The sequence below is a fragment of the Solea solea genome, chromosome 1 (assembly GCF_958295425.1).
Source record: "Solea solea chromosome 1, fSolSol10.1, whole genome shotgun sequence".
NCBI lineage: Eukaryota > Metazoa > Chordata > Actinopteri > Pleuronectiformes > Soleidae > Solea > Solea solea.
Genome location: NC_081134.1, coordinates 39,499,483 through 39,525,033, shown reverse-complemented (window position 1 = coordinate 39,525,033; position 25,551 = coordinate 39,499,483). Strand labels below are relative to the sequence as shown.

The window sequence follows — 25,551 nt, the reverse complement described above, 5'->3', positions numbered from 1 at the left end:
ATAAATAAACATCCAGTTTATAATGCAAAAATGTTCCACGATGTCCCCACAGTGTATTTATTTGTAGGTTTTTGTACAGTTTATAGCAACTTTCATTATTATCATATGACAAAATACAACATTGTAAAAATCGAGATACATCCATGTTGAGAACGCCGACAGCTCGTTCACATACCCGAGAGGCATTATGGGAGTAACCTGGGCCGCACAACCCGGAAATGAACCCGGAAGTCAGAAACTTACACCCGTGGCGTTGGGTGGATAGTTGGGTTCATAGGAATGAATGGCGCCTAAAGGGCGGTGCTCTATCCAGGTCTTATGATACGCCCATAGCAAGCAGCTTCATAGGAATAAAATGGCGCCAAAGGGGCTCTATCCACCATCTGTGGACGGACCTCGAAAGACAATTACCTCTGGTAATGTAGGAAATGTTCATTCACCTGTTTGAAATGAGCCTCCAATGAATCTCTGTTGGATGTAATATTCTAATCCTTATGGGAATTTTACTTCTAATAAATTTTTCTAAAACTGTACAGTAAAAATTTCTACTTTCCAGTCCTGAACACAACCTAGTCTGTCTTGCCTAGAACTGATGGAAATCCACAATACTTAATTACAAAATTTACTTTTTACTGCATCTTGAAATTGACATTGTTTTTGGTTAAAAATGTGTTGAATTTTTTAAAAATCGATGTAGATATCCCTACAAATCAGCTTGCTTCATTGCTCTTTATCTAAAAAGCCTTTGTAAGGAGGGTGTTCAATTCACCGACAGATAATTTGACTACAGAAAAATGATTGTTAGATTGACTGCAGTACTTCATTGATAAAACCACTCATTCTCCTGCGCATATGTTCATATATTTTTTTTTTTTTACATTTGTAGCTCACAGACACACAACCACCTTCTTCCATTCTTCTTCCAAGGATTTCAAACACTGAAGTCACAAGATAACATTTGTACTTTCTAAACCGACACAGCAGATGACATCGATTAAACTCCCTATGATTATGATTGAATGAGTGTATAATCACTTCAAAAATACATATTTGTTTTTCGTAGCCTTAGAATAAGCCTAGAATAAGGCATGGGCCTTGCTCCATGGTTGCTGCGGGTTAGGGTTAGGGTCTATGTCAGGCATATTCTTAGAAGTCTATGAGGATAATATGTCAATGCCTCTTGCAAAAGCTGAACTACCCCTTTAATTCATAATATAAAAGTTAATATCCATCCATCTTCTACTGCTTTATCCTCCACATGAGGAGGTGCCAATCCCAGCTGGCAGGGTACACCATGGAAGGTCGCCAGTCCATCCAAGGGGAACATAGAGACAAACAAGCATCCACTCTCACACTCACGGTCAATTTAGAGTGTTCAATTTGCCTAATCCCCAAATGAATATCGAAATGCAAATTGAGATTCATAATGTTTGCTATTAAAAAGCACAGAAATGTAGCACTGGCCCGTGGGAGGGAGGGTGTTGTAGCGAATCAGCGCAGCAGACACTGCAACGCGCAGGCTGTCACCTCCCCCCGTCGAGCTGTCATTTGACAGCGGCACAAATGAATCCCAGTGCCGCAGTAGTAGGAGCTGGTCACCCGTTTGGAAGCACGTCTGAACATCGGCGTTAAATTCAAACGGGACACGAACATGGCAGGATACATGCCAGTCTCTGCAAACTGAGCACAAACGCGTAGGAGGAGTATTCAGCCGCGCGGTTGTAAGCTGCCAGCTAATGATAAGAGCTAGCTTTGCAGGCTAGTGGTAACTGGCTAACCAACGGAGCCCCGCGCTGTGCTGTCAGTGGGCAGCTGGCACGTTAGCGAAGGTCGGTGCGGACTAATGTTAGCTGGTCGTCAAGAGCATTTAGTTAGCCATTCGCTTTTACCAACATATCATTTAACAGGTTGTTGAAAGGCTGCGTGGCGCGTCATCGGTTTCCCCTCTGTCACGGTGCTTCGTTTGTTAACCGTTTTGCGCTAATTGTACGAAATTATTCGCTAATGTGTTGCTAGCTAGCGAGCTACACGGGTATGCTAACGCCAGCTCAGTGAGAGCTCACGGGCAGAGGTGCGGAGAGCCCTAGGCAAGTCAAGGAAGGAAGAGAGGTGACTTATGATGTGGGATGAGGGAAGCAGCGGTATGTCAGTAGGCAAAGGGGAGAAGCAGTATTAACTTAAAACACATCGCGTGTTTCACCCTCCACACATACTCGTCGACATAGAACCACAGCGTCAGTTAGGCTGTGAGGGGCGTTGGATGAAGGAAAAGAATTGGGGCACTTTGATTTCCGAACAGGCTAAATGAATAGTGTTGGTGTGGTTTAGTCGTGAACCGGTGGCCTCTTCCAGGCAAAATACTCTGTCGAGATCATCGTACATTAATCGGCCAGTTTGCTTTTTAAGATGGCTACGGCGAGCAGCATTGCCGCATCCATTGCGAGCAAAACGAAGACCAAGAAAAAACACTTCGTTGCTCAAAAAGTGAAGCTCTTCCGTGCCAGCGACCCTCTGATCAGCGTGTTGATGTGGGGAGTCAACCATTCGGTGAGTCGGAACAACTAATCGTCATATTAGGATTCACTGTTGTGTCACATTATGCCTTAGCTACTCGCTGTCAACTGTCAACCGTTGTGTTATTTCAGCTCATTTAGTTGACAGTTGTCCAACGGCTGGCCTTTGGCCTTAGTGCTGTTAAATAAATGTGTGATTCTCTTCAAGACTCGTTAAGTCAATCATTAGGTTTGTTTCTGTGGTCGGCTTTTTACAGTGACAACTGCATTTGATAACTGCACTTAAACGTGTGTGAGAGGGAGACAAACAGACAGAGAGCAGTGGACTAGTTCTTTTGGCTTCCTGTTGTGCACATGTAGGATAAGCTCCTGGGGCTCTGTGTCATGAGAGAGCACATCTTCCCATCCATGTAAGACAGCTTATCTCTGCTCTCTTTCTCTTCCTTTGCGGAGTATTTGCAGTGGGCCAATTCTCATATGTTGGACTGATGGAAAGGAAACTCAGCAGACAGGGGACACATATTTCATATTTACACCTATAATCATTAGATCAAAATAATCAATCAAGATTATGCTCAATCTGCGTTTTAAGACAAAATTAATCTGTAGGTCTTTGACTTGATTAGTCTTGTGTTCTCCTCCATCCCTCACTCTGTTTATTTCTGATTATCATAACATGGCAATTACAGTAAAGTTTATTCAATTTAGTGTTAAGAGCGAAGAGAACTTAGTAGACGTATTCCAGCTATTTTTTTTTTTTTTAACCTTAATTTATCTTTGATGTGAGTTAAGGGAAGTAACGTTGCGTTAGTAGTACCTGCCTGTAGTTGTCCTGCTTGTTTTTTTGCATGTGGCATCAATCCTCAGATGTTATGAAAGAGTACAGTACAATTAGCAAGTCAATTTAGAGTTATTTAATAACCAAGGTAATTTATGAATGTATGAGTCCACTTGCACATGTATTTATTTAATCTATTTGGTGTAACATTTATGGGTCACATTTAATGGGGTGGCCTTAATATAAATACCTTTCATGTGTTCACTTTGGAACGGATACATTATGCCAAACAGATTTCTTCAATGTGAACAATGCAGCAGTTTTTGCACTGATGGGTTGGCCTCATTTGAGCTTGGTTTATTTCTTCCTGTTACTGTAAAAAAAATTCTTGCAGATGTACTTATAACCACAACCCATGTTTTTGAATTATGATTAGTTTCCAAGACCCAGTCCACAGTATGATTTTATATGAAAATGGATTACATCTGCTGTTGCGGTGTACACCTGCTATTCATGAATAGTGCAGTGATGTAACTTTCCAGGTGTGCTGTAATGGACACACATGAAGAAAACCTTCACCTCCTGAATGGTGCTATTTTTTTGTAAAAAAACATAATGTTATAGATGCAGCCTTAAGAGCTAGTTTGTTTAGAATCCACATTTCTGTAATTGTTTGGGGATCCGGGGATCTTGAATTGGATATTGGTGTGCTAGTGTCTTAGCCTAAGGATTTGGGTGGAAATTTAGTGTGGGTTTAAACTAACGTATATAAAGCATAGGCATAGGCAGTTGAGGGCTGAAGCTGTGTTTAAGCTGTTGTCTTGTCTGTGAATGGATTATAGTCACCTGGCTTTAGTTTTAAGCCCCATGCAGGGTTAAAGCAATGTTTTAACTCTTTGCAGTAATGTACTGCAGTAATTCACTTTTTAAATAGTAAAGCAATCACAATGAAATGATTATTAAAATGCTGTCATCCCACATGTGTCATTATGTTATCGGACATATTATCACTTGGCATGACAAAAACCTTTTTCCCACAGAGACTGAAAGTAAAACTACAATTAATTTGCCCCTTTTTCTAAAGTCAGAAAATGTTATTATCATAAAAACAGCTTTGGAACAACCATTTACCATGTGTTTACAGGCTAAAAAACAGAGGATGTGAGTTCATGAGGGAGTTGAGAGGTCATAGCTTGCTCAGACTTGCCTGACAGCAGGACAGAACATTTTAGCTTTTCAAAACAGCTGAGATTTCAATTAGTTAAGCTGACATTGGAGGAGAGCATTGGTGATTTATATGGATATCATGTAAAACTCTGAAGTACTCAACATGTTCTGTAGTTTGTTTTCATGGGAGCTATAATTCTTTTCTCACATTTCTCAAAGTTAACATCATTTTACTCTGATAAATTCACTAAGATTTGAATTTCGAATGTAGAACTGTTGAATACAGTATATCACAGGAGCACACTTTTTTTTCAGAATGGCCAATGAAAGAAATGCTGAAGTTGCATTATTTGCAGAAGTTTGTGGTACAGGGTTTAGCTCATGTGTCATTTCTGTATTATTATAGTTAAAGCGTGTAGTGTCTTTTTGGACTTGGGCAATATTTCACATGTCTAACAGAGTAGTAGGTGCAATAGTTTCATATGATAAACATCTTCTGTCTTACTCTTGCGTCGCTGTCTCACAACCATAAAAATCTTCCCATTTGGAGGATCTACATGTTCAAACTGTTCACTTGCATTGCATAATAGAACACGGCTGCCGCCAGCACATTTCCTTCTTATGCCTTAGGCTACCTCTCCTGCTGTTTTTCCTCATCATTTGATAAGGGACTCTGTTTCTCACCATTGGCTAAATAAATTTGATATTTCATGCCCTGTCACCATTAAGGTGCTAAGTTATTGCTTGGGTGTTTATTTTTTTATTTTTTTTATTTTATAATATTGCTTTAGCATGGAGTTTGCTTAAGTAATATTAACCTGTGAATTATAAGATAGTGTAAAGGAAAGCCTATGTGTTTCCATAGTATTGAGGCAACGTGCAAAAACATGCTCCTTTCTACAGGCGAGTCTTGATGTACGTATGTAATGAAAACTGTTATGTTGTTTAAGAATAAAGTTAAGTATGTTAGGTGGGAGCTATCCATCGAGCACTTGGATTCAGTTGTGTGCTAAGAGATGTCTAATTTTTCATATTTATTTTTATAGTAGTGTATGGCACGTCACAGACCCAGACTGTTATTGCCAGAGATGATTCATATTGAAATAAGCGTGTGTCGTTCTCATCTTCGCAGACTTCATTGTTCAAATGAGTTGAAATAACCCATAAACCAGTTCTTGCTGTGGGAACATAATAATGAAAGAACTGACACTTTTAAGAAAAGAGATTGATGAGTTACTCTATAGGCAACACAAGAGAGCCATAGATGCAACCACTCTTCTGGCTGAACGAAGCAAAGATTGTCATCAGACTCCATTTTTTGCAATGTCTGAGAAAAGACAGGAATATGTCAAGTATGTCAGGTTGCCCATTTTTGCTCTGAAACTGTACTTGCTTATGTTGGAGCCTAAATAGTTTACTCGGCTCATGATTTCAAATGAATTCATTGAGGCCAAAGCTTTTTTCTAGTGAAAAATCTTTGTTTAAAGCAACACTGAAGGTTAGTGGTTGCAAAAACTGCTGGAGTCTTCTACAAGATTACCACATCTCAAACTAATTGCCACAAAATCATTTCCTGTTTTTAAGGCTGTATGATATTACAAATAAAGATTAGTTCTCTTTCGGGCACTCTACATGAAATAAAGAAATAAAGAAATATGGGCCTGACTATGGCCAATGCCAATATCTAGAAATCAGGGCAACTGAATTCTGATGTTTCTTCTTTCTGTTGTATTCTATTTCTATACTATTTTAATAATACACAAAATTGCTTAATTAAGATGGTGAACATTGAACAACTCTTATGGTTTGTCTGTCCAATCTGCCTTTCTCTCTGCACTGCTTTGTAAAGATGTTTAGATGCTGATTACTCAAAATGATTAATCAGACGACTAGTTAGGTGGTCTAAATCTTACAATTAAACATATCATATAATAATAAATAAACATGCTCCGCTATGAGGTAATACGAAAACAGCGATTCAGTAGGTAAACATTTAAATATCAGTTATTCACAAGTCCTTGGGGTGTCTTAAGTGTTGTGTACCATTGGAATGAAAAACATGTCAGAATGTGTTCCACTGTTGGCTTTTGTGCAGATGTGTCACCAGTTGGAAACCTGCATTGTCACTGCTTAAGGCAACTCGGGTGTAAATCATTGCTTTGGCTTCAGCAGCTCCTAACTTGCTGTTGCCTCTCACCTGCTATTGATCTTTGAGAAGACAACAAATTCTATTCATTCCTTGTGGGGTTCTTTAAGGACAGACCTAAATAACACTGTGATTGTTGTAAAAGAGAATACAACACATATTCAGTGATTATGATGGATTATTATTTTCATGCAGGGGTAAGGGTTGAAAACTATTGAGTTTGTGACATTTTTCAGCGTCCCTCTTCATCATACATTTAGGAACTAATGATAATTGTATTGATGTGATTAAGTCTTTTAGGTCTTTTTCACATAAGACATATACCCTCCCCATCCTGTAGGTTCATTCAGTTTTTGTCACAGCCTCTTTTTTGGGTCATCCTGTCTATTTGGCTCACTTTCATTCCCTGCCCCTTTTGTCCCTTTTCTTTTACTCTCCCCTGCCTCTCTGAGTCAGAGTAGTTGAGTCTGTTTCTAAATATCTATACCCTAACCCTAACCCTCAGGCAGTGACACAGTGACTTTTGAACAACCCATGTTATTTGTATTCACTCCTATATGCGTTCTTCCTTCTGTGTCTCTGTTGGAGTCAGTGGCACGCATCTTATCCAAATATGATGCAACTTGTTGCTGAGTAGATTGATTCACTGGGCAGAACAGGCCATGTAACATAATCCTGTTTGTTGCACAGTCATTTTAAACCACTACATCCTTTAATAACCAACATTTCGTAGCACTGGCTTTACAACAGACTTGCTGAGCTGTCTGTGTGTGTGTGTGTGTCTGTGTTTCCGTTCAAACATGAATGGGAGTATGACTGGTAACAGACAAATTAACCCTCTTGGAGATGCTGACATTGAGACATAAGTTTTCTTTACCTTGCATATTCCATTTCAGTCTACTCGGGTAATAAAAAGTCTAAAATACAATAATCTGAATCCAGCGACACTTTTCATATTTTGGAAACAAGACTTTGAGGAAGTATATTTTAGTATGTCAGTCATTTTCACACTTTGTTCACACTCAATTACACCCACATAATTGACAGTTTGGCACTAAAACACTGTACATGCTTTAATATAACTACAATTTAAAAAGTACAGTACACCCCACTACACTAGATTCTCAGTCAGCGAGCTCACAGTTCTCCAAAAATCATTCAATCGGGAGCAATTTGACTTGTCGATATCATCAGCCAACAGTCACCACTTTTTAGGACAGCTCTTTTTGTTAACTGATAAATATCTACGTAGCTTCATCTTGCCCTCCCACGGTTTCTATCTAACGTGTTTTTTCTTGCATTCGTTTATCTTCCGTTACATTTTGTCTTAATGTGGGTATCGTCTATTATTGTCAGTGTATTATTTCATCTGTTATTCTTCTGCTCTTAGTTTCTCTTTTGGGGTGTTAAAGTGATTTTCTATTCTTTTCTACTATATAGTTTTTAAAAAGAATTTGCAGTGAGTAACTGAAGTACAATAAATCCATACATAATTAAGTGCACATTGTAAAGAGTAGAGCATGCATAATACACAACAATTAAATATTTGCATGTATTATGTAGAAACAAAATAAGTGTGATTTAAAAAAGTAATGGTTGAATTAGACATTAACTGAGATTAAAATGCTTTGTTTGGAATGGGTAGCATTTAACCACAACTGGCACGTCATAGTTTTACTTTTTACATTTGGTAGTATTTTGAAACTGTCAGAAACTGAAACATTTGAAAAGATGAAACGGATGATGGTCCGATTTTTCAGATTCATTATAAATTGTGTCCCTTAAGCCTACACATCCTGGTGGCATGTCCTTTTTCAGTTTTGATTTGACTTCAATATTTGTCAGCAATGAAAACAAACGACTAATGCATAATCAATCAAAAATAGTTTCTTTGCCATCAGTTTCATTAGTGAGCTGTCATCTACTAAGTGCAAGTCATCTGTCTGTAATTGTTCAGAGAGATAACACAACACCATGATGCTGACAGAGCATGCTCTCTTCACCAGTTTCCTGTCCAAAGGAGCAAGAGCACACACTTGCTTCACTCTGGGCCGGAAAACCAGTCCTCATCACCATGGAGACAAACAGGAAGTGGTGGTGTGAAATTTGTCTGCAAGTTTGATAGCTGCAGGAAGACGAGCAGATCTGCTGGATGCGACTGATTAAACAAAACTACGCTCAAGATAGCGGCTCAGACAAGACGTATGTTATTTAGTATGTGCTTAAAAGGACATTCGGCTTAATATGCTGAACTGTCGGCATAATTTTTAAACGTTGCAGCGGCGCAATGGTGCAATTTCATTCAAAAGCATCGTCCTCACAGATTTTACATATGTAATTTTATGATATCTGATCAAGTCATTTTGACCAGTATTGGACTACTAACTCATACTAAATGTCCCAACAACTCATTCCTATGTGCAGGCATGAGTCGATCATTTTAATCAGTATTCAGTACACTGGTTTCCCCTCAGATGGGAATGTGTACTTGGCAAGGCATTGTCAGCATTGTCTTTGCCCTTGTGTGAAACATGGCTTTGTTGATGAGGCGACATCTCCCTGCCGAGTACCCAGAACGCATCTGTGCTATAGCATCACTGCAACGTCGGCGCCTGTCGCGCCAGGTCACAAGAACGTACTCCCATATGTCATCTGTGTATTTGCTTGCTCTGCTTGATCTTGTCTGTCTTCTCTTTCCAGTTATGCTTTTCCCTCTCTTTTATTTTTACAACGTGATATGTTTTCTTTCATTCTCTTCCATGGCTTAAAAGCGTACAATAATCCAAGAGAATATGTAAATATCCCCAGATAATAGTTTGAATTGTAACCCTCACCTCCCAGACAACTTTATAAAATTGGTATTGCTAATAGTGTAGTAGACCCTTACAGGTGACCAAACAAGATTTTGTTTGACATTTGACCAGTCACCGAGTAGGTCAGAGTTATATTTGTATCCATTGTGTTTGCTACATTGAAAAGAGAAGTGAAACAATTGTATGCAAAAAAGGTGTAACTGGTATGATGTTGGCTGACCTTTGATGATGACCTAATTAATTCTCCAGCCTTTCAGATGCATTTAATATATCTGTGGTCCAGTCGTCAACATAAAAGTAGACCTGCGACTAATGATTATTTTCATATTTTAATCGTGTTATCTGTACCTTTCCACTCTACATTGGACCACTGTCTTGTGTTTCTGTGCTTTGATACCCACGATTGCATGACTATGTGAGAAATGTATAATGTATAACAGAAATACTTCTACTATAACTGAATTTATCCCAGTGTGAAGACGATGGGTCTGTCGTGCTGAAAATAGTATCAGTCGTCCTGTCCTTTCAGATATTGGCTCTTTGAAGGCAGCCTCCAAGTGAAACAGATTGAACCGGCTCACTTTTAAAAGCACACTAGTTTTCCAAGACAGCAGTTGGCAGCATGTAGCCAGTTTGTTGTCTCCTGTCACGCAGAGTTTAGAATATGGCCACGTTAAACCAATGTTGAGCTTGAGTTACGCATACGCTAGCTGGTTACATCCGATTTCAAGCTTTGTTAGATGCAATATGTGGGCATTGCACAGATGACAGGTAGAGTAGTTGGCAAATTTTGAATGATGCTCTTTAACAGTGAATTTGTGCTTCTTTCCTCCAGACAGAGGTTTATAGTCCTGTGATTTGAAACAAAGCAATTTAAAAGTAGCTTTTGAACAAGTAGTATTGCTCATTGTCTGTGTGACTTGACTTGGTCCAGGTATTTTGGATGGAGCTTCGTCATCGTGAGTAACGTGTTAAAGATGTCAACTAAACCATACATTTTATATTCTTTCTTCAGTCCTATATTTTACTTTCTCAATAAGACTTGCAGAAAATGATTTGCTCTGTTGAGAAAAATATATTTAAAAAAAAAAAAAATTCTGTGATGCATACATTTTAGGTTGGATAATATTGAATAGTAAACAGGGTGACAAGAGATGAGGTATCTCTATCATGTTTACTTTTTGTTTGTGTTGCCTTCTGCTTGCCTCTGTTTTGTGCAGAAAATTGTTTAAATTGTTGTATAAAGTATAAAGTGTGAAAATATATTAAATAACACTGTAAAGAACGATTAGTTGCACGTCAAAATACAGGATAGAAAAAAAATGAAACTGGTTTGTGCGTGCATAGTAATTATGCACGGCAGATAATATTTTTAGTTCATCAAGAACACCTGCAGCATGACTGTGATTGGTGGAATGACAAGATATTAATAGAATAAAGCAAACTGCCAGCCTCCCTGCCTGGAGCCAACAACAAATATGTGAGCACGCACACATCCATTACGCGTGTCAAGCTGTGTCTGAGTCATAACAAATGTCACGTCTCCGCATTACAGCAACGCGACGCACGACCAGCTCCAAATGGAAACCCCTGCGATGTACCTTATGTGTTTGAAACTGTAGTGTTAATGCATTGTACAAGGTTTGTTCAAGCCTCCAGTAATATGGCATTTAGAATTTGAATTGCCATTATGACAAAAATGTGCTAGCAAAACTGTGTTTGAAGTCTTAATTTCCTGCTGGCCTTTTAATATATGTACTATGAGATTGTGGAGCTTATCTACCACTGAAAGTTGTGTGTGTGTGTCTATATATAATATAAATTAATGAGCTGTAATTTATTTGTTCTTTTCTTTTTTCTGTCCAGATAAATGAGTTAAGCCACGTTCAAATCCCCATTATGCTCATGCCGGATGACTTCAAGGCCTATTCGAAGATCAAAGTGGACAACCACCTCTTTAACAAGTAAGATCTTTTATTGTGTATATTCATGTGCAATGAATGCACATCACTGAAGAAATTACACCTAAAGAAATACATTTTGTTGAAAACATATCAAAATGTGTGTGTGTGTGTGTTCACAGGGAGAACATGCCCAGCCATTTCAAGTTTAAGGAGTACTGCCCCCTGGTGTTTCGAAACCTCAGAGAGCGGTTTGGCATTGACGATCACGACTTCTCGGTATGTCAAAACCTCCCTGTCCCTGCTTAGTGAAATGCTGGATTTCTTTGGTCACTGTACTTGATTGTTGTGAATACTTTTTGGCACCTTAGAACTCCAACCTCCCGGTGCTGCAGAAAACAAATATTTTTTGCCAGCTCAAGTGTTTCGCCTTTGCGCTTTTTCCTTTCCCTCTTTTGTTTCGGCACAACCCTCATCTTCCTTTCCTTTTTCCACTCTTTTCCAGTAAATCCCCATTCCCTGTGCATGCAGTGAGTTGGCAGTATTTGGAGGTCATTGTGTCCCAGCCCAGTGCAGCTGTCCTTTTCACATGTTTACATTAGGGTTCCACTGGCTAAAGAGAGTGGGCAGTCCAGGGTGTTGAGACACTGGCCAGTGTTAGAGCTGTGCTCACAAGGTTTATTTGTTTGTCAAGATTTCTCTCTTTTTTTAACTACAACCAGCCTAGTGGTATTATTTATAATTACACTGGTATTATTCCTCATTACAGCCAATAGGTACCATCAGCTGCAATTCTGCTCTTTTGGTGACATGCACAAGTAACCTTAAGTTTCATTGTGTTAAATTTAAACCCTTTTCCCTCACATTATGACTAACGCATTTAGTGGCAAACGGCCAACTAAAACAAACAAAAAATATTAGAACATTGGCTGTTTTTCTTATTTATTTTTTTACTATGCCAGCCTCGGGCAGAGGGCCTCCTAAACATTCTCAGCCTGTTACATAAAGCACTCGAATGTTCCACCAGCATCTGGATTTTAGGTGGCTGTCTTGGTGTTTGGCGTTCCAGAAACAAGACTGCAAGTAATTTTGGCGTCTAAACGTAACAGTTGAATGTACGTTATCGATTGTTTTGGCATGTGCTTCAAAGGTTAGTTCTCACTTTGCAATACAGACAATTGATGCGTTGAAGTTGAAGTTGGGGAAGGGAAATGAGGGCAGAGGACATTGGGCATTCTTGGAGAATGAGGCGTTGAGCCATGAATGTTGGATCATGTTACTTTTGAGCTCCAAAGTCTGGGCAGCAGCTGTTTGTGTGTAGCTTTGGATGGGCAGCAGGCATAAGGGTCAGAATTCCATATGTTTCGAGTGGAGGCTGGGAGGTGGTCAGACACAACGAGGGTAGAGTCGGGACAAGCCGCGCTGTCCGAATATATGAGGAGACGGGGATTGGTTAAAAGGAAATTGAGAGTAATTCAGGTGAAATACCTCATACCTTCCCCACTTTTAAAAACTTAAACTGTCCCTTAAAGTATTCAGCAACTCTCGTTTGTAAAACTGACAAAAGCAAAGTATTGACATTTTAGTGTGTAAAACCAAGCAATAGCTAATCTGTCTTTTTTTTTTCTTTTCATTTTTAGAATTCTCTGACACGTAGCGCTCCCTTGAACAGTGAGGCCCAGGGACGGAGCGGCGCCCGTTTCCACACCTCCTATGACAAACGCTACGTCATCAAAACCATCAGCAGTGAGGATGTCGCTGAAATGCATAACATTCTGAAGAAATACCATCAGGTAAAAATAGCAAGTGGAACACTTTTTTGCAGATGTGTTTCTTAAATTCATTGTTTTTTAAAGTATTAAATTACAGATTCATCTTATTTTTTAAAGTGTGTCACTCTTAAATTGAGATTAATTGAAAATCCTCTCACTCTTCCTCTCTCTCGGTAGTTCATCGTGGAGTGCCACGGCAACACACTTCTGCCTCAGTTTCTGGGGATGTACCGACTCACAGTGGATGGAGACGAGACCTACATGATTGTTACGCGCAATGTTTTCTCCCACCGCCTCTCTGTCTACAAAAAGTATGATCTCAAGGTAGGAGGGCTGGAGTTAAATCAACATTTCCAAAAATCATCTCATGTAGAGAAGTACATGTCTGGGAAATTGAAAGACATACAACAGTGGAGTGGATAGAATAGAACGCGATGGTGGATGTACGGCACGTGACCCGCTCCTCCCGTTAAAGCCACATCTGTCAAAATATAGCAATCATCATATTGTACAAACGTAAGCACACATTTGAGGTTGGGGACGGTTGCTGTCGAAGGACTTTAAATACAGTTCACTAAGATCATAAGGATAGACTCTCTTTCAATCTGTATGCTGATTTTCTCATCCAATGCAGAGGGACCAAAGAAGTCTGACTAAAATAAATAAGCAGAAACTGAAAAGGGTGCAACGTGCACATTTCGAATTGTCTCTGCCCACTGAGAGTAAAAGTATAGAAATCTAGCCTATAGTTCTTAATTTTAACTCATCTTCTGAGCTTTTTTTCTAAGTTATACTTTGTCAAGTGAGGTTTGGTTATATGTTGATGACAAAAGTGATTTATCTGACTTTTGAGACTCGGATGAAGCAGCCTTAGAACAGACTGAAACCATTTTTAGCCACTCTGCCTTGTGTGTATAATTGGACGAGCTTGCGTGTTCATGCGTAAGAGTTATGAGCGTTTGCGGGACTGAGAGCAAGACGACCAAAGCGGGACTTTCCAGTCGGTGCTTCCAGTAGCAACTGGTTAATGGAAAGTAATTTCCTTTCTTCTTCTTTTTTCCAGGGTTCCACTGTGGCAAGAGAGGCCAGCGACAAGGAGAAGGTACGGGCACCTCATGAGCCAGGATTTACCTTTACGTATTACCACAAAAGTTAAAAACACACTCAATCCATATGTAAACATAATGACAATAATACTACTAATACTCGTTGAAATAAATAATCACGTTTATTTATTCCAAAGAGTATTAGTATTGTCACTCCTTGGAATAATCACGTTTATTTAAAAGAGCAACAATTACAATAAGAAATGTAAGATAGATGTAGATAAATCGGGTGAAACGGGATAATCCACAATGCCTGTGTTACTTGAAATCATGTCAGGAATCTATATTGGACGTATATATCTATCCACAACAACACCATGTCGTTGCCCATTTTGTTTTTTTCCCTTGAACTTTTGTGAAATTGCTGTACCTCCCTCTAAATTAATGTCGTGGAGTGTGTCAAACAAGGTGACCGGCATACCGCCGACATCTCAGTTCTGACGAGAAGGCCGTCGATCAAACTGTTAATTGGAAAAAATGGTTTTTTTGTTTCTAAAACATTTTGGTCATTTAACCACAGATGTCAAGAACAGAACGTGAGTCACTTATTCTGTTTGAAAAGCCACGTGGATAATTAGAGAATGAGAGAGAGAGAACAAACTGTTACCACCGGTTTGAAATAACCAACACAGCTTCACACAGTCCCGGGCTCATCGTCGTCACCCAAACGGCCCAAATAAAAACAACTTTGGTGTCTGCATTGGTTTCCCTTTGGGTGGGGATGACCGTAGCATATATCCATCTCCTTTAGTCGGCACCTACTTCATCACACCATTCCCTCCGAGTCCCTGCACGGTCTTTTTCTTTAATTTGCTTCATCCCTTCTAACCTGGCTTCTGCTGTGCCTTCAGTTCCCCCCGCTTGCTGTCTGTGTGTTAAAGATTGAGTTGTGTGTCTAGGAATGTGTTGAGCTCCCGAGTGATGATTTTTCAGTAGTTCTGGATACGATGTCATTTCTGTGTACCTGTTAATTGTGTGTGTGTGTGTTTGATAGTGATGAAATACTGTTTGTTGTGAAAGGCTGGCTATTGTGAGTTTGTGGGTCAGCTGTTTGAAAAGAATTGTTGCAGAAATTTTGAAGGTCTAGGTCGGTCCCTGTACTTTGAAATTAAACCAGATATTTATGATGTGGAGAATGTATTGTTCCTTTTTAAATAAGCTAAACAACCCTCAGTCATGTAGAACGACTGTAGGCGACTAGACTTGCTCGAGTAGAGTTTGAAGACATTTCACTTCTCGTCCAAGAGGCTACTTCTTCTCCGCGACAGAAGATAAACAACCTTTTGTGTGATGACATTTGTTGCCGGCATCATTTAAGAGTACAATTCTTCTGACCTGTTAGCTTTGTGGTATTGCCAGAGAGAGGTTGTCTGAAATTTCTTTCCACATGCATGTCCCTCTGCAGAACTCCTTCTGGGTTTTGAAACACGGGGTTAACGGAAACGTTGAGGATTTAACACACAGCCTACCCGCGTGACTTGTCTGCTGCTCAACGGTGTGAGAAACACCATTTATAGTCTAGCAATATACATAAAGAAGCACCAGGATAAACGCCAAGCTAACATGAGAGATGTTTTTCCATCACTGCGTCCTAACTCGTACATAGTGTGGTAATTTGCATCGCTGTTATTCAAATATCGGCGGTAGAGTATCTGCTTCGACGGTATTTTCAGGCTACGTGCACAATACAGAATACAACGGATGATCACGCGCTTTAAAACGTTCACACCCGACTGACGCATCTCCCGAGACGCAGCTAAAGCTCAGACATCAAAGACGAGTGACTCGCCACACGACGAACCAGAAGTGATTAAATGAACCCGCTGTTCAGCCTTTGCTATTGCTCAGCGTATCAATGTGTTTAGACGTTACGCTCGCACGCTGCTATAACATCGTATCGGACAAAGAAACGGGGGAAAAATAAGGGCATTTATTTATTTATTTTTCCAGAAGGAAGTGTTTGGTGTTTTTTGAAATGGCTTCACACACGGGCTTAAACAACAAGCATGGCAGGGCTTCCCTCTGACTGCATGACTCTGACCCTCTCATGCATGTATCTGCATGGTGTATAATGTTTTTTTCTGCATCTTCTTTTTGAAGTAACATGATTTCTAACACATGTATTGACTTCCAGTCTTCATTCTGTCGTGGACATGTTGTGTTCTGCCCACATACACATTTGTGTTTATCGTAATTGAGCAGGTTTTTGCAGTTCCTGTAGCTTCTGTCTCGGTTTTGGAAACTTAGGAGCGTTTTGACGTGCTGTTGTGGAACATTTCATCAAGTAATTGGTTAATGAGGTTATACATTTTTCTTTTTTTTTAAGTCATCTTGGAGGCTAAAGTAGGCAAATGTGATGTTTTTAAGGCCCGTCATATCATACTAGTTGATTTTATTTGTGATTAAGCAAAAAGGTTTGGACGCAATTTAGCAAAAATGTTAAGAAAGTTTTCACATAGTTATGTTAAAAAAACTTCTTTCATATTATAATGTGTCTGATTTAGTAGCAATTTTCTTCTGTATTGTCACTAAAAATCCACTGCTCTCGATTATAGTATTTCACCTGTGGATCTGCCCGGTAGCGTTATACCTCAGTTTGTTGTTTTTCTTTCCTTTCTCTCCTCACACCAGCATCAGCTGGCGTCTCTGTTGGGGACACATGACTTTATTGTGTTGGTGTGACTGAGTGTGAAGTGTTGTGATGAGATTATAGTTTCCTACAGATGAGTTTTAAAGATTAGTTTTTTCCCTTGCTCTGCTTATTTCCAGCCCCTAGTATCCTTAGAGTAGCATTACCAGACCGTTTTCTCTCTCTACTCGTCAAACTTACAATGTAGGCAGATGAGAGCGACGCAAACGCTAGAGTCATTAATACAGACCTTTGACCTTTGCTGGACAATGTGATCACACATATGGCCCCTGTAAAGATGTTTAAGAATTATAAACTTCTAAGCTGCTCTTCTGAATCTTTCGCGTTGATGCCCTTTCCGACCCAAAAAAACTATTGTTCTGTTCCATTTTAAACTCTTTGCCTTTACTTCCAACTTCCTTCCTCTCTCCTTTCTTCTCTCCTCAACCCCTACCGTCCCTTCCTCGCTTCCCCCTCTTCTAGCAGCCGCCCCAACCAGAGGATGCGCCCCCGCGGCCCAAATCTGGTAACGTTCAGCAAAGGCTGCAAACACTGCGGATTGCCACGCGCTTTTACTGCGCCATGAAACACGTAAGAGATGTAAGAGAACCAGGGCTCATACCAGGCATGATCTATTACACCGATCTTATTTTATTGTTATTTATTTGTGCGGCCAAGTATTTTTTTTGTTTTCACAGGCCGATACAGTTATGCGAACACCATATATATTGCACTTTTCGTACATCATTTTTTTTTGCTCAAGTTCTGTTTTGCTTTTGCCAGACAGTTGTATTTCTGTTCCCACCAATCATTTGAAGACACCTACATGTATCTGAAACACTGGAGAGCAAGAAGTGAAAGAGTATGGTGGTGGCACTAATGGGAGGGACACGCAGCAGGGACAAAAAAAAAAAAGCCAAAACTAATGAGTGAATGACATGAATTTGTTGTTGTTGTGTCTGTTTACTAACTACAGCGCACAAGAACTCAAATGCAAAGTGCATTATTACGGGTAATGAAGACAACCCGTCTCCTCTGCTACAAATTATTTGTAAAATAAATGTATGTAGCAGTGGACGAGCTCGATAAACCATCAGTTAGAGGCTAATGAGAGGTGGGCTGCACAAGTATATACCAAGGCAGTGACCGTTATTCGAACATTTGAGACAAATTATATTATTTATTGCTGTCGGAGGTCAAAATTGATCAGTAGGAATATAAAGAAAGCTTAAAAAATCTTTCAGTGTAAACTTGACACAAGAGACGCGGCTTTGTTCCTCAACATCATTATTGGTGATGTCGAGGGCCGTTTTTAAATGGGAAATTGGAGAGAGAAATGTGGTTTTGTGTTGTTTTTTCCCCCCCCCCCATGTAATCGACTGTAAGGCTGAACCAACTCTCTCTTCCTGCCTCTAATATTCAGTATTTCCATTCTTCTTCTTAACAAATAGATGCAATGCACCACTCGAGAGTCAGGCGGGTTCAATTTCAGGGGTTGTTGTAGAGAAAATCAATTACAGGCCGACATTCCTGTGCATGACTGGACGTTAAAAGTGAAAGACGTCTGAAAATGGATGAGTAGAAAGATTGATGACTGTGTGAGGTGAGGTGCCAGTTGAAGTGACAGATGTGTAAAATGCTTTCAGGGTTCACTCTCGTGCTGTGTCCTCATTTGCGTTTTCTGTCGCACCTACGTTCAGTCGAGCAAGTTGTTCATCCCATGTTTTTTCATGAATTGGAGGTCTATGTCTGTGGATATGTAGATTTCTGTACGTACCGAAACGTCTTGTTTTTGTCAGATATATTCCCGTGTCCATCCGTGTACCGGTGTCTGCTGTATGTGTGCGTCTGTCCGAGCTCTACCGGAGTGCTGTTATGTGTTGCTGCTCTTTTCCTGCTGCCATAGAAACACCGTAGTAGCCAAACTGCTGCTGCAGCTGCCCCGTTTCCTCATTTCCTGCTCTCTTTTTCCTCAGTGACTCAGAGCTAGGCCCCCTCACGTAACACCTCCTCCCCCTACAGGCTGCCGGCAGGCTTGCAGGAGCCTAGTATAGAACACTTATAATCCCAGTAGATGGAGTCTTATATAGGGACCCGCTTCATTGTGGTTGTAGGCTGAACGGTAGGCGAAAGGTATAGTCAAGATGAACAATGTTGATATTATTTGTGTAAGGGAGAATGTACGCCCTATAACGTGAAACTAATCAAAATAGATGCGTCAATGAGGATGTTTTAATGGACGTCCAGACCGCTCTACAAGATGTCGCGTAAAAAGCCTCATGTTTAATGGTGCTCAAGCGTGAATACATTTCACTGTGACCAATATGGAAAAACATATTAATGAAACGGCGCATCGGATGGACCCGCGCCCCGCTGTGAGCACGCTGCATGTACCGTTTACTCGGTCCAATCAGAAAGGGGTCACGCCGGCTGTACTCTGTCGGACAACCCATTGCTATAAATTGCAAAGTGTGATGTTGTATTTTGCTGAATCGGACCGGCTCGAGCCCTCATTTGTGTCGCACGGGGTATTTCAACATGCGGGATTACATTTACACTGTTGTGCGTTTTGAAACACCCCCTGATTCACACAGTTGACCAACACAGCGTTGCGCTCTCTTTTAGTCTCGGGTAATAACATACAAGACAACCAAATGGTCTATTGAAATGTTAATATTTTAACAAGTAATCTGGGGAAAAAATGTCGAAGACTGATGCTGCTGAAGGATTCAAACTCTGTGATTTAAAGAAAGTGATATTTAGAACCAAAAATTGATAGTCGACGCGAGCGCCGGCATTCTGTCACGTTTTTGCCCAGGTGTACTTGCTAAGGCGCCGCGCCGCCGTGTTGTGGTTTTGACTGTTTTATTTGATCATTTCCGAATGGGCAGGCCAAGGAGCTGCCCACCTACAAGGACAACGACTTCATCAATGACGGGCAGAAGATCCACGTTAATGAGGAGAACAAGAAAATGTTCCTGGAGAAGCTTAGAAAAGATGTGGAGGTATGTGCAATCTTTGTTTGTATCTTAACAAGATGCAGCTGCCCGTTGAGGCGGGGAAATCTGTGCCATAGTGTCGTTTCAACTCTTCCCCCCTCCTCGCTACATCCACATCTCTCATTTTCACACTTGCTCTCATTCTCTCGTCTCCAGTTCCTGGCCCAGCTAAAGCTCATGGACTACAGTCTGCTGGTGGGGATCCACGACGTCGAGCGATCCGAGCAAGAGGAAGTGGAGAGCGAGGACAACGAGGCTGAGGAGGAGGGCGAGAGTGACGGAGGGGGCGTCGGGACGCCCCCCGACAGCCCCAGCAACACCCTGGACAGCACCAAGCCTCTGTCGCCCGGAGAGTTTGATCCCACCATCGATGTCTATGCCATTAAAAGCAATGACAGTGAGTAGCCGACTGCACGCTCTTGAGGTTGTTGCACAATAATCAGTATTGCGCTGAAATCATGCCTTGAATCTCCAACATTTAGCAAGGACATTTCTACAATGTCAACATTGAACAGAAGTCTGGTGTGTTTAGTGACAGCACTGCCAAAAGCCAGCGATCATGAGCTGAAACACAACCCGTAGAGGAAAAGCGCCAGTACAGTTGTCACATTTGAATGGTTGCCTGTTGCCAGTTCTGCACTGAGATTTCAGACTGGCTAATGTGGTGTACTTGTAGTTGTTGGAGCATATTTAACACTTCATTATTATGTTATGTACTTATGGGCACGAGCAGTGTTTCCAATAATACACACAAATAAAATAAAAAAGCCTCGCTAACATGACAAAACAGGACTCAAACATGACTGATTCTAATTTCAAAATTAGCTATGTGCTCAGCTGTTCTGGCCACGCACTCCAGCTGCACAGAGGGGGGAAAAGGCACATATAGCCTCATGTGCTCTTAAACTGGAGCAATAAAACGGTCAAAACTGTGCAGCCTCATAAAATTTTGATGCATTATGCACTTTCGGTGCCACCAGCAAAAAAGAATATCTGCTGAGCTAACAACAGTGATTGCAGTAATTCTCATTAAGGGTGTCTTTGTTTTAAACTTAAGGTGCTCCCAGGAAGGAGGTGTACTTCATGGCCATCATAGACATCCTGCAGCATTACGATGCCAAGAAGAAAGCTGCCCACGCCGCCAAGACTGTAAAACACGGGGTACGTACCCCGAGCGGAAGAGCTGTTTTGTAGAAATGTTTTGCTCCGCGGTGAAGGTAATTTACCTCTGTGTCCCCTCTGCAGGCCGGAGCGGAAATCTCCACGGTGAATCCTGAGCAGTACTCGAAGAGATTTTACGATTTCATCGCCACTATCCTGTCATAGCCTCCAGGAGCGACGGGAGGGGGGGCACGGAGGCACATGAGGAAGGGAGGGCGAGTGGGTAGGAGGGCGGAGAAGAAAAGTGACGGAGAGGAAAGAAAACCATTGAGAAGCTGATTAATAAGGTGTCGAGATGGTTTTCTGTCCTCTCATCTGTTGTCCTCTCTCCTCCTCCCCGCGCGTTTATCTCTTTTAGTGGGGTGCCACGCTCTGCAGCTAAAGAAAAAACATCAATCGTTTACATTTAACCTCTCCTCTGTTGAGTTTTGTTTCCCGTGTTCTGTTGGACGATAAGGGTGTCGAAAGCAAGTGTTCAAGTTTTTACATTTTTATTTTTTAATGATTTGTTTTACTAGTTTTGTTTTTGTGGGGAATATTGCTTTTTCATTGCCTCTAACATTCGGCGTTGTCGTGGGTTTCTTTGTTTAGTTCTTTTTAATATTTTGATGTTTGTATTTGTGTTTGCGATGTTCAGAGGCAGGATGGGGAGGGTTTGGAACGGTGTGCGAGTGCATATGTTAGATAACAGCACAACGTCCTTCTTTCTGAGTGAAAGCTTGCGTGTGATGAGAATAAGGAAGTTTATGTTGAGCCTCTAATGCAATTGCTTTATTTCAGGAAGTAGGAAGCAGTCTTCCAATAGGCCAACGGCCAGACTCTGCCCTGCAAATGCTATACAAGTACTCGGCCAAACAAATCTTCCTGTTTCGGTTCCAACCCTTTAGATGCGTCCTCTTCCCCTCGCGTTCCGTCACGTGTGTCGTTTATGAATTGGGCTCCCGGGTTCTCCTCGTGCCACACGTTCAAACCCACACTCCTCTGAGTTCACTCATTACAATGAATTATAGCGCTTGTTCCGTGCACTTGTCCTGTCCCCCGTCCCCCTTTCGCTTCGTCGTGGCGCACGAAAGCGACCGAGCTAAAGACATGTCATACAGCGTCGTCTCCGCGCGTTCCCTCTCTGAATATTTTGGGCATTGTGACTTTAAAGTTGTGGTTTCTATTCCTGTGATGGAGAATGACCCGGATGTTTTATGTGGCTGTAAAAAAACCAACAAAAAAAAATTTAAGTCACTCCTCGTGTAAGATTGAGCAGCCCCCACACTTTCTGTAGCCATCAGCACCTTATGAGTAAAAAAAAAAAAAAAAAAAGTTGCACTTTTTTGTTGTTAGGTTAGGAAAAGGAACATGGCTCTCTTTAGAATTGAATCTTAAAAGCCTGATCGTGAACTCTGTCTCGTCCACCACGTCGTACCTGTGAGCACTACTACTCGGGGAAGGTGCATGCATTGTCGTTTTTGTCTTTTTTGATCCTTGTAGAAGTGCTCCGTGGTGGCGTGGCAGGTGTTTTTTTGGGACCAGGCTATCAAGTGTGACCGTGCTCGTGCATTCAGGGCAAACGGAAGACAGTTTTACCTCCAGCGTCACACCAGCACACGCCAGCGGTGGCGTGTGTCTGTGTGTCAGTGTTCAGAAGTTTTACAGGCGGGGGAGAAAAAGAGAACAGGGAGGAGAGAAGTGGGGATGAGTCGCTGCGCATGTGTAAAGATGCGTGTTCAGTCGTAAAACAAACAAAAACACCGACAGCATCGTTCTCTTCCCTAACCTCAGCTGTGAGTCTGTTACTCATCGTTGTTTGTGTTGTTTTTTTACAAGTGGTTTATCTGTGTTTGAATTTGGAGGTGATGAATTGATGTGCTAATCTTGTTTTTGTTTCGTTTTGTTCCACTTTTGAGTTGTTTTCTTTGTATATTTTGCACAAGAGGAAAGGAACCAAATGTTACGAATCTGATCCCAATTAGTCGATATGGTCTTAACAAGGGAAATGCAATATATCTGTGTTTGTCGGTGAGAAAAGTTGTCGTTGTGCGCGTGACGTTGTGTATCACCTCTCGATAACCAACAAGTACCGTCGTCGTCCTTTTTTTTTGACTCTTCTTACCCACGTGAAAAGCTTCCATTGCAATATGTTTGCTTAGATATCATAGATTATATTCACATTTATATTTTTACATTGGATTTTAGTCATGAAGCATAGTTGTATTTAAAAAAAAAAAACCAACGGAAAAAAAAGAAATAAAACCAGGAGCCACCCGTGGGAATGAATGATGACGATGATGATGCTGTGGTTGATGAAGAATGATAGTGTTTGAATTTACCCGATGCTTCGTATAGATGTACTCCAAAAAGACAAAAAAAAAAAAGAATTGCATGTCGCAGGACTAAATTTTCCGTCGCCCTCTGTCGTCCGTGTTGTTAACCGTTTACCACTTTAACCACATTTGTGAGCCGCGCTCCGCGTAAAAACCTCGTCCCTTACCATGCTTTAAATAACTGTTTTTTTTCATTGTATACACTGTGCAAGATGTGTGCCTTTATACTCCGAAATTATTTAATTTTATATTTTGTAATCTTTTTTTTTTCTTTTTTAAAGAAAAAACAACAAAGGTAAATGGTTATTTTAATAATGGGTTGTTTTACTTTGACATGCATTATTTCCTAATGTGTTTTCGACCACCTCCCCCCTCTGTGTGTGTGTGTGTGTGTGTGTGTGTTGGATTTGTTCCTGTTTTCAGTCGGTAAAATACAGATTGTGTTTCTAACCGACGAGAAAGGATGCTTTCAGCTACGTTAAGTTTTAAGATGGTGGATCTGTCGTCCTGATGTTTTCCTCATTTTCAAACTGGAGCTAGTGTCTGCTGATACTGATCCCTTTTGTCGTCGTTTGTTGTTCATGCTGGTCCTGCCTTTAAAAAGAATATGTGTATGTGGCAGTGAAACGTGGAGTCCATGTCGATTGATTGTGTTTTGTTCCCAATTTGTCCCTCCCTCGTCCCAAATCCCAGTGCAGATGTGACTTTTTTTTTTTGTCCGATATTTCACCTCCCTAATGTTCGACTCTTGCGTTAGTTTTCGAAGCCAGTTCAGGTTTTCTCGCTTCATTACCTCCGTGTCATTTTTTTTGGTCGTTGTGTGTAACCCGGATCACCTGCTTGTTATCAGGGAGATCATCAGCTGATCGTTCGCTTTGAGTCAGTGGTTAGTTGATGTGTCTGTGTTCTTTCACTGTCAGTGGGCCGTTTTCATGTACATATTCAGTAGTTTGTGTCATAAGAAACAACAAAAAAAAAAAACGGAATGAGGAAACACAATCAACACAAATCGTGTTTGCTGTTTGGTTTCCTTTTAAGTCACATATTCTTTGTTTTTTCTAATAATAACTGGATTTCATGCAATGGCGTCAACGCCAGACTGTAACAGATGCAAACTATAAGACACTTGTACAGTAAAAACACAGCCGTACCTTGGAATGAATAAGTCGTGACTTGTGTCATGCGTGAATAAACAGCCATTAACCACAACCACCAGTCGACCTGCTGCCAGCTTAACTTACCCCCCTCCAAAAAATGCTCCACATGAGCTTTAAGAACACGATTATGTGTAATGTTTCTGAATTCTTTTTTTCTTTACTGTGAGAAGAGAGAGCAAGAAATGCTCCTGTGTGAATTTGTCCAGTGTGGTTGTATATCAAGTGTAAAAGTGAAATTTAAGATTTTAACGAATGCACCTGACTGGAGGCCAGGCAAGATCTGCAGAGTTGGTGAAGTTTTCTTTTTTTTTTCTTTGTCTTTTTTTTATTTGGGCTATGAAATTGAAACTGAACAAATCCTCGTGCACAACAAAAAATATATATCTATATTTTTTTGAAAATGCTCCGAAATAGTTGCATTTGCATGTAGACGTAGAAAAACCAAACAAAAAAGAGCTGACACAACACGAGAAAATCTCCCCCTGCAGAAATTGCTCAGGCTTCACAACAGACCCATACACTTTAGACTGAAGCGTTCATATATGTGTGTGTGCGTGCGTGCGTGCGTGCGTGTGTGTGTCTTTCAGTGGCAGAAAGGCCAAAAATGATGTATGTTTTATTGTTCTTCACATTTAATGACGACGATAACAATACACTCCATTCCATAAGCCTTCACTCAAACCAATTAAAGCACTTGCTCTGCTTAACTTAAAGTCCCTGTGCTTTTTTAATTGTTCTTTTCTTTATGTAACGTGTGTGTATTTTTAAAGACGTTCCTTCAAATGTTTTAATCTTCGCCTGGGGGTTGTGATTCAGTTTGGCCATATGTTGAACATACTAGTAGTTTTTATTAAATGTAAACATACAAACCAGATAATGCCTTTAATAACGGGAGATTAAAAAAGTTTCAGTACGGAACCGTCCGACGTCACACGCGTTTCTTCCACAGTTTAATTAAAAATCACTCAAAAAAGTCGTAAATTGTACAGGAAACCTGCCAAGAAACTTCACTCTGTGCGTTTCATTCACGACAGCAAATGTATGGTTAACAAAAATATTATGATATATGATTATGAATATTAATGAGTATTTGT

General features: G+C 40.6%; 1 protein-coding gene across 5 annotated transcripts; it reads left to right on the top strand.

Annotated features, from left to right (window-relative positions):
• The first annotated feature begins 1,537 nt into the window (after positions 1-1,537).
• On the top strand, positions 1,538-25,164 carry pip4k2aa (phosphatidylinositol-5-phosphate 4-kinase, type II, alpha a). 5 transcript variants are annotated; one of them, XM_058626359.1, is made up of 11 exons: positions 1,538-2,547; positions 11,284-11,381; positions 11,501-11,597; positions 12,959-13,111; positions 13,268-13,414; positions 14,154-14,192; positions 17,312-17,416; positions 19,717-19,830; positions 19,981-20,221; positions 20,882-20,985; positions 21,070-25,164. In XM_058626359.1, the coding sequence occupies exons 1-11, from the start codon at positions 2,407-2,409 to the stop codon at positions 21,148-21,150; spliced, it is 1,320 nt and encodes a 439-aa protein (XP_058482342.1). In that variant the 5' UTR covers positions 1,538-2,406; the 3' UTR covers positions 21,151-25,164. The 5 variants fall into 5 exon arrangements, with proteins under 5 accessions (XP_058482342.1, XP_058482340.1, XP_058482341.1 ...); XM_058626357.1 differs by having other exon boundaries at positions 17,312-17,425; XM_058626358.1 differs by having other exon boundaries at positions 17,309-17,416.
• The last annotated feature ends 387 nt before the right edge of the window (positions 25,165-25,551 follow it).

Coding starts and splice junctions, on each gene's coding strand:
- pip4k2aa (XM_058626356.1), top strand. CDS start 2,407: ATGGCTACGGCGAGCAGCATTGCCGCATCCATTGCGAGCAAAACGAAG. Junction 11,382..11,500: donor GACAACCACCTCTTTAACAA/GTAAGATCTTTT, acceptor GTGTGTTCACAG/GGAGAACATGCCCAGCCATT. Junction 13,415..14,153: donor ACAAAAAGTATGATCTCAAG/GTAGGAGGGCTG, acceptor TCTTTTTTCCAG/GGTTCCACTGTGGCAAGAGA.